Raw genomic sequence first — 9,939 nt, 5'->3', positions numbered from 1 at the left:
CACTCCAGGGTGTGAGGAGCGGATATGACAAACAGAGACAAAAGCATGGCTTTATTACCCCCTCCTCATGTTCTATGAACAATGACGTCATCATACAATCATAGTCATAGAGTCCAGTCATGTAGTCCAGACAGATGCCTGGACAGTCAGTGACAGACCACTGCTGACCAACCACAACAACCGTCAACCCATCAACAGGATTGGCAACCCATCGGACGGGCCATGAAGCACAGTAAGAGCTGGATGTAGTTTTAACTTGGATTTCCAGCTTACATTTGCTTATGATTTGGGTATCTCCAACTGACTTTTTCCTCTTGCTGTTGCTTTCTCTTACATTGGTCAGTGTGGGTTGTTTCCCTTGCCCTGGTATATGTTGACTATAAGGCTGGCTGTGCCCCCATCTGTGCCCATGGACAGGCAGGGTGCCATACCCCTGGCAGACCTCTTCTACAGGTTCATTCAGCAGTCTGCCAGAATGCATGGTATCTCCAGTGATCGGCACTCAGAGTTTGTGAGTCTCTCCTCTATTATTCTCTCCTCTGTTCTCCTTGCACTCTTTCACTTACTCCCTCTCCCTCACTCTTTCAACTTAGAGATTACATCATTACTTATTCATTATTCATTATTATTATTCATTATTATTATGAATCCTGTTCCTCATTTTGATCCTCCTTATCTCTTATTTGACGTCTCTTCCAAAGGAGCAATATTTCCTCCCCATGAAAAACCACATTGGAAAACGGAAGTGCCACACCTTTCACAAACTTACACCGGATGACAAGGAGAATGCACAGAGACTAGCAGTGAGCCTAGCACTTTACAGTCCTATCTAAATGTTGCTGTGTTTGCATGTGTTTAAACTCTTTCTGCATGTCTCTTCTGCATGTTCATATCTGCACCCTTCTGTATCATGTTAATATAGTGACTAGTGGTAGTCTCTTGTCTGCCTGCCCTGTATAGTACTGTAGAGTAAAGTTGAGCATAATTGATTCCACTGGTATAAGTGAGTAAAATTGACTCACCTGGACAGATAAAAGTTTAATAAATATCAATAAAAGTAATTGTCTGTATCTGATTTGGACTCACCCCTCCTCCCCTCCCTGCCAGAGAGAGGAGCTGACAGAGGTAATCCTGAAGCTTCTGGGGGCTTGGGGAGACCCCCTGTCCCAGCTCCACCACAGCATGGCTCAGGGCCAAGCTCAGGCTCAGCTCTCAGCTCCAACAAGGCTCTGGAGATGAGCGACATACTGCAGGAACTACAGAACGGAGTGGAGAGAGTGACTGAGAAGGTAAGAGTCAGACACTGTGTGTGTGTGTGTGTGCAAAAGAGTGTGACTACTATGTGCATACTTCCATCTCTGCAGCCTGTTGACTAGAGTGATTTGTATCCCACTGACACGGTCTCTGTGTGTTTATCTGCCTCAGATGCAATTGCTGGGAGTGATCAGTAACTCTCTGAGTGACCTGTCCTCCTCTGAAGCCCTGGCTCCTCCCCCCTCCTCCTCCCCCTTGGAGAGAGACCCCATGGACCACCATTACCTCCTCTACTGCTTCAGACGATATTATAAAGACGGTCCTAAACGATATTATAAACGCGATCGATAAAAGACAGTACTGCGCAGCCGTCTTCATCGACCTGGCCAAGGCTTTCGACTCTGTCAACCACCGCATTCTTATTGGCAGACTAAATAGCCTTGGTTTCTCTAATGACTGCCTGGTTCTAATGACTGCCTGGTTCACCAACTACTTCTCAGATAGAGTTCAATGTGTCAAATCGGAGGGCCTGTTGTCTGGACCTCTGGCCGCCTCTATGGGGGTACCACAGGGTTCAATTCTCGGGCCGACTCTATTCTCTGTGTATATCAATGATGTCGCTCTTGCTGCTGGTGACGCTCGGATCCACCTCTATGCGGACGACACCATTTTGTATACATCTGGCCCTTCATTGGACACTATGTTAACAAACCTCCAAACGAGCTTCAACGCCATATAACACTCCTTCCGTAGCCTCCAACTGCTCTTAAACACTAGTAAAACTAAATGCATGCTCTTCAACCCGAACGCTGCTTGCACCCGCCCACCCGACTAGAATCACTACTCTCGGCGGGTCTGACCTAGAGTATGTGGACAACTACAAATACCTAGGTGTCTGGTTAGACTGTAAACGCTCCTTCCAGACTCACATTAAGCATCTCCAATCAAAAGTTAGATCTAGAATCAGCTTCCTATTTCGCAACAAAGCCTCCTTCACTCATGCTGCCAAACATGCCCTCGTAAAACGGACTATCCTACCGATCCTTGACTTCGGCGATGTCATTTACAAAATAGCCTCCAACACTCTACTCAGCAAATTGGATGTAGTCTATCACTGTGCCATCCATTTTGTCACCAAAGCCACATATACTACCCACCATTGTGACCTGTAAGCTCTTGTTGGCTGGCCCTTACTACATATTCGTTGCCAAACCCACTGGCTCCAGGTCATCTATAAATCACTGCTAGGCAAATCCCCGTCTTATCTTAGCTCATTGGTCACCATAGCAACACCCACCCGTAGTCTGCGCTCCAGCAGGTATATCTCACTGGTCATCCCCAAAGCCAACACCTCCTTTGGCCGCCATTCCTTCCAGTTCTCTGCTGCCAATGACTGGAACGAACTGCAAAAATCTCTGAAGCTGGAGACTCTTATCTCCCTCACTAACTTTAAGCGTCAGTTGTCAGAGCAGCTTACCGATCACTGCACTTGTACACAGCCTTTCTGAAATTAGCCCACCCAACTACCTCATATTGTTATTTACGAAATTGTTTCATGTTTATTTTACATTTTAGTCATTTAGCAGATGGTCTTATCCAGAGCGACTAACATTAGCAATTAGGGTTAAGTGCCTTGCTCAAGGGCACATTGACAGATTTTTCACCTAGTCGGCTCGGGGATTAGAACCAGCGACCTTTCGGTTACTGGCACAACGCTCTTAACCACTGAGCTACCTGCCGCCTTTATGTTTTGTTTACCCCATATGTAACTCTGTGTTGTTGTTTTTATCGCACTACTTTGCTTTATCTTGGCCAGGTCGCAGTTGTAAATGAGAACTTGTTCTCAACTGGTTTACCTGGTTAAATAAAGGTGAAATAAAAAAAATAAAAATAAAAAAGACGAGACACCAACAAGGTCCAGAGCTACCTCCACATCCTCAAGTGTACCATCCTCCCTGAGCAGGGCTGTTGAGGTGTGTCCAGCTGTCCACACCGCAATCTGACATCCGCTTTGGTTGCACAGTTCCAGCATAACATCTGACATTCGCTATGTTTGATTTGCACACTGTTATTTATTTTTCATTTTATATTTTTAATATCTGCCATTTATTTGATATTTTTCCTGAGGTCCTTGGTTGAAAGCACTATCTTTAGTTATTAACTGTATTTTTGTAAATATTAAAGACTAACTTATTACGTTTGCATGCTCAACGTCTTGAATATTAACATGGAATGAAGAAATCAGCATTTAATTAATCATTTTATTTACAGCAATTGTTTCAGTTAAGAGTAAAACAAACATTCTGAATACAATATTACATGTTAAAGCATTTATACATGGTTGTGTGTAGCTGACTAACCTTCAATGTGTGTTAATATACAGTGTATGGTCTAATAAAAGTTTTGTTTTTGAGATTTGTATTGATTATTCAAAAACGCTTTCCGAAAACACATTCAAAAACACTTTTAGTCAGTCTCCAAAATGTTGCTACACAATAGCAACCCACACAATACTAAAATGAAAAGTATTTTATTGTTATGGAGTGTTAGTCGTTTTATCCAATGCTCAGACAGTCCCTTTTCAATCATGCCTCACAACACTGACCCTCATCTTCCCACTGGGCACAGACATCATTTCAACGTCTAGTTTTGGTTTACATTTGGTTGAGTTGTCAACTAACATGAATTCAATGTGAAATCAACAAAACATTTCACCATGCCATTGGATTTAGGTTAAATGTTGGGTGAAAAAAATACAAAATTCCCTTATGTTGATGACTTTTTTCCAATCCAATCGGTTTTCCACGTTGATTCAAAGTCATGTATAATTTTTTTTTTGAAATGATGTGGAAACAACGTTGATTCAACCAGTTTTTGCCCAGAGGTTTCTCTCAGTCTTTAATCCTCTCAGGGGTCAGAGGTCATAGTGTGTGCAGACTCAGTGGCTGTATCAAAGTCTTGCATGGCTCTTTCTCTATGGTAACTCCCGTTTCCCTGTCCCGCTGCTGTGATGATGATCTGTCTAATGGCGTGCCCGTGCTCTCTGGTGCCTCCTTGCGTTCCTCTTCCTGTTTGTAGCCACGGGACATGAGCTCCTCCATGGGGGAGCGGCCGCTGTGGGCCTCCTTCTCCTTACAGTTCCTCCACTTCATCCTCCGGTTCTGGAACCAGATCTTCACCTACAGTAGACACACAAGTCAGTGAGAGGTTCATACTGAGGTGCCATTCATTTTGTTTAGTCAAATCTAAGTCTGTGATACAGCAGAGAGCATGATCTCTTACAATAGAAGTGACTCTAGATATTTACTCAATTTAGGCTGGGGCACCCAAATAAGACCCAGTAAGATGTGTTTGTATGCAATGAAGAGGTGAGATGAGAAGGCCTATGATGTAGCATGGGATGTAAAATGAGGTTGTTATGGTGACCTCCGACCTATATAGGAGATATATGGTTTCCTACCTGAGACTCCTTCAGGCTGAGATCTGCTGCCAGTTTGTTCCTGTCTGTCTTGCTGATGTACTTCTGTCTCTTGAACGTTTTCTCCAGCTCCTTCCTCTGTTCCTCAGAGAACACCGCCCTCCTCAGGATCCCTCGCCGGGATTTGGGGCTCGTATCCGGGGACCACATCGGAATGTTGGCTCCCTCTGGAAGGTCAGAGGTTAGAATCATTCATATTAATGTTTGTATTATATCTAATAATAACCTGAAAGGGAAATGTCATTGGGTTATGGATGAGTTAACTCATTTGCATTGACGTATGTTCTCTGTTGCGTGAAGGCAATGGCACATTGCACTACTAGAGACAAGTACCAATATTTGAATATAGAAATAGTCTTACTTAAATAAGGTCAATAACAATTACACATTTGAATACGCAAAAGAAATGTATTATATTTCCATATCAAGTGGAACGAAATAGAAAATCATCCAAATAATAAATGGGCAAATTATCTGCTCCGATTGTTATTCAAATGCAGCATTATTCTGGTTTATCATGTCCAGTCCAGTCCAAAGCACTGAATATATCCTCATACTGATTATAAAAGGCAGACTCTACTAAATGGCTCACTTCCTCACTCACTATCTACATGGATTGTGCCCATCTCCTGTAGCCAATCTTATACACGCTTACTCTCCACTTGCGTCAATCTGTCTAATTTAACAAAATGGGGGTGACTAAAGTGAGAATGGAGACCCGTTTTCACCGGGGAGAAAGGGATTTGGTGAACTCTGAGGAGCAATCCCACGCTGCCTCACTCACAGGTGCACACACAACAAAAGTCAAGTGGAACAATTTACCAAATCCCATTGAGCAATGCCTTTTTAATCTGTCCGACAAATCTGCACACAGACCACCTCGGGGGAGCGAGTAACCGGTTTAGACACGCTCCTCAGGCCTCTATTGGGCCTCAATGGCTTCCACTTAAACGGACGATTAACAGGTCACTCCCGGGGGCTACGTGTGTGTCTGCCCCCTTGGTCTGAGCTCACAACCCTGAGGGACCCACCACAAAAGAGACTGTTCGTTGAAAGGCCACTACTCTTGCTGGCTCAGCGCTCCTCACTAATTCTTTTCTCTTGCAGGTATGGGCCCGGTTCTATGGGAAGATGAGCTCGAATAAGTCTATAAAAGTCACTTTCATTGAGTTCTTATGTTCCATTAAGGGAACTTTAAATGGGCAGGAATGAGAGTGAGGTGACAGGAGAAAGGAGGGAGTCGGGAAACTGGGTTCTTTGGCCACACAAAGGGTTAGTGGGCTGTTCCCGGGCAAAGCCCCCTTTCTGCAGAGGAATGGCTGTGTTTTCTGTGTTTTGTGCTTCGCAGAATTCATTGCTGCGGTGAAAAATTGCAGCGGGGTCGCGTGTGGATGGTGGAGCGAAAGTGCCGATTTGTCATGGCCGGGCATAGCATTGTCCTGTTGCTGGGCACTGTGGGAAAGTGTTAGCCCACTAAGAGGGACCAGGGGGTATTTACTGAGGGATGCTATTCGCTTCCTCACTTGTCAGGAGTCACAGGACTTAGAAACTAGCATCACAACCCTGACAGAAGTTAGGAGAAATTGATGTTGTTCACATAATGAGACTTCTCCTATGAAAAGGTTAATACAGACTTCACAACAAATGCAATTACATAACACAATTCAGATCCATATTCCAGGGAATATAGATTCTGGTTTGATGTAGATTTTTCAGATAATCAGCTACAGGAAATCATCTTAAGAGCCTCATTATAAACACAAACAATCCCTTCCTTTGGCAGGATCATAAACAGTTTACTCACACTGGACCAATTATCACAGTTGGACCAACTATCAGCCAAATGTTCCATTGTGCTGAGGCTGAGCTCAATGCCACTGAGAGGCAATAAAAATGTCACACAGAGACCAGTAAGAGACTGTTACAGTGGCATACCACTGATCATTACAGTTCTAATCTCACAGAGACAAAATGTTTATTAGCTCTGCATATTGGAGTGAGTCGGTGTGTGTATCTATATGAGTGCAAATGGGGGCCTCAACGGCCATAAAAGCCCCCCCCCCCTACTCCATATCCTCCTCCCCACCCTACCCCCTGGGTCTAAATAGCTGTGAATGGTCATGAATAGCAGTGCACAGAGTTGAGTGGAGAATTAGTTTCCTGGCATTGCATCAGTAATTAGCTGTAGAGAGTATGGGAGACCCTGCTGCTAATGCTTAGAGAGGAGCTGAGGCTTCGCTGATGAAGCATAAAACACTCACCGGAGAAGATAGACGGAGGGCTGGACCCACCACAGCACACTGCTGCCAGCAGATACTGAGGGCCCCGTAGAAACACACTGCTCAACAGGCCTGCAGAGAGGAAGGAGGGAGGGAGGGAGGGACTTTCATTAAATTATACTGTACATTAATAATAAATACTGGCAGGTGAAAACCATGAATAAATTGTGGTGGAAATATATATATATTTCTGCTAAACCATCCACTCAGAAGAAAAACAATAACAAACATCATGTTTTGAGTAGCCAAATGGTTATTGTCTGCAAATGAAATGTATATAAAAAAATATATATACAATTTGGCTGTAGTGAAATGCAATGTGGTAGAACATAACAGCATTTGGTTATACAGTATGTCATTAAAGGGGCAATCTGTAGTTGCTACATCCATTTTTGGACATATAAATTAATGATATGTACCCATTGATTCTTTAAGAATATTATATATGGCTCATGAGCTTAGTTCAACTGTCATATCCCATCAGAACCCAAAATATAAGCTTGTTTTACTCAAATGTTTGTAAACAAAGCACTATATAGCCTCAAAACATGGTTAAAACTATAATTTGATAGCATTGATGGTCAGTCCTTGTATCCATAGCTCTGTCTAGGAATTTGAGAGTGGTTACATTTCTCCAGCCCTATCCCTCAGCTATTTACCGAAACAGGGGCGGGAAAAATGCTTTGTTATTGTTTCAACTGCTGATTGCTGCTTTAATATTCTGCTTTGACTGTCATTAATGCCATGTTTTACATGTGTAGTACTATGTTATGTCTTATCTTTTAGAATAGGTCTTAAACATTAGCATTCTTCAGTAAACTCTTTGATGAATACAATTTCTAATGTTTTAGAATTGTATTTACTTTCCAAAAAATAAATCAAATTAAGAAAAAGCCAGTATAGCATATCAAATGTTTATCTGATATTATTATCAGAAACATACATAGTATATCTGAACTGAACACATAAAAGGAAAATAAAGTAAGATATTGTGGTGTTTGCATTTCCTTACAGTGGCTTTTTAATGATAAATCTATACAAAAGGTTTTGTGTTATTTCTGGAAATAAGCTAAACTTGATTGATTCTGAATGTTTCAAATCATGTTGCTTATACGTACTTTGAAATGAGGGATAGTACAGAGTCAAAATAACTGGTTTGGTCAAATCGGAAGAACATCAATTGTCATTAGACAAGATATATTCAAAATGTATACACTAAACAAAATCAAAAACATGCATTTTCCCGAAGTGTGGTTTCAAATGTCTACAGGCTAGATCTCATCATGATGTTTTGTATCATATAAGGCTTTTACCTGAGTGTGGCCGAGGAGGAAGCCCCATGTCTTTGACTCGTTTACAGTTCTGACTCTGGCCCTCGTAGACAACATGCTGAGGGCCCCAGGTTCTCATGTGGTGGCCGGTCGGGGGACCCATGAAGATCCCACCCGTTGGTCCATCTGAGTTGGGCGAGGATGAGGAAGAGGATGGCCCCGCCGAGCGCAGCAGATTGTCCATGAGGAAGCTCTTCCCTGATCTCCCAAAGCCTGGGTGAGTAGGTAATCCTGCTGCCATATCCATGCTCTTCTTCCTGCTCTCCTTCTGCCCTGTGGTCATCCCCTTCACTGTGGCCCTAAGGAACGCTCCCTCACTCACCTCACAGCAGTCTCAGCAGTAACCAAGTAACACAAGTGACACCAGTCTGAGCTATAATCCCTCCAAGACTGACCAGGGCCAACTTCATTAAAGTCCCAGGAAAACAAAAGCTCTCTCTAACTCTCTTCTTCTCTTCTCTCCTTCTCTTCTCCAGGGTCTGCACTTTGCTCCGGGGCTGCCGCGTGATTGGCTAAGAGGCTCTAATGTGATTCTCAATTCAGATAAGACTGGGTCCGTTCTGGAGTGGCAGAAGGTGTGTCCGACTCCATTCATTATGTCAACTTGCCTATTAAATGATAGACACCCGAGACAATGGACTGCTGGCCAAAGTTTAACGTGCACCAAATGTATTTCTCAGACCTGCAGTAAATAGTTTTCTATTTTCTGCAGCCACCTTCAGAGCACCCATTGTGTCCCAAAGAAAGGCACGGTGGCAATTAAATAGTTTGTGGCTTCGTTCACACAGTGCATAATAATATTATTTGGTTTGGTTTGATCTAAGTCACCGTTTGTGTTAATTTTGTTGCACGATGACCAACTAGAAAAAAAGCTAATTCCCACATAGAATGTGATTCTGCACATTGCGTTCTAATTACTTAATTTTTCAAAAGTAAATCATTGTATAATTATTCTGATGGTGTAATACTGTGCAAGTGTGACATATAATTTAAATATCCATGACATTTAAATGAAAAATATCTCCTTGTTTTCTGGTCATTTTTATTTTATTTTCGCAATTCCACTTAACTTTAATTGAGCACCAGATACATAATATGAATGCCAGATTCATCAGGCCATTCATGTTCAATTTCTGACTCCATGAACTCAAACCAATTAAAACATATTTCAGATTGCCTCTGTAATGGCCTAAGTGCTATTCTCCAGCCACTTTCCTCCTCTTTTCAGTGTCTATTTGGACTACTCCACTATGGCTTGTCACTCAAAGACATGACAGGGCTATTGGTTCCTGCTTGACATAGAAAATTGCTCTGCCTCCGGTTGCCAGATTCTGTCTGTTTTAAAAAGATTTACCGTCCAGCTTGACAGAAATATGCAAAAAGCCGCTATGTGAAGGATCTACAGCAGTTAACGCCAGGTTCTGATGTGGACGAAAGGGAGACACTTTGTAAGTAATCAAAACTATAGACTCTACTCCTTCTGTACTGTGGAGTTGAAATATCAAAGATCAAATGAAGTGGTTATGTGAGAAGAATTAGACAAGCAGTTGCAGTATATCACTGTATATTATATTGCATGCGAATTCAGGGGTAGCCG

General features: G+C 42.6%; 1 protein-coding gene and 1 pseudogene across 2 annotated transcripts; one reads left to right on the top strand and one right to left on the bottom strand.

The window, feature by feature from the left end:
* Positions 1–222: 222 nt before the first annotated feature.
* LOC311135350 (prolactin-like) lies at positions 223–3,288 on the top strand (annotated as a pseudogene). Its single transcript has 6 exons — positions 223–232; positions 344–511; positions 702–803; positions 1,108–1,289; positions 1,426–1,573; positions 3,218–3,288. The product of its transcript is annotated as a prolactin-like (transcript).
* An 887-nt stretch (positions 3,289–4,175) lies between these two features.
* On the bottom strand, positions 4,176–8,583 carry dbx2 (developing brain homeobox 2; the record flags this gene model as incomplete). The annotated part of the gene is made up of 4 exons (XM_084168537.1): positions 4,176–4,433; positions 4,715–4,899; positions 6,994–7,083; positions 8,325–8,583. The coding sequence occupies 4 exons, from the start codon at positions 8,581–8,583 to the stop codon at positions 4,176–4,178; spliced, it is 792 nt and encodes a 263-aa protein (XP_084024663.1).
* Positions 8,584–9,939: the final 1,356 nt, after the last annotated feature.

Source organism: Coregonus lavaretus, assembly GCF_964263955.1.
Source record: "Coregonus lavaretus genome assembly, chromosome: 9".
NCBI classification, from domain to species: domain Eukaryota; kingdom Metazoa; phylum Chordata; class Actinopteri; order Salmoniformes; family Salmonidae; genus Coregonus; species Coregonus lavaretus.
This window is presented reverse-complemented; position numbering and strand designations above follow the sequence as displayed.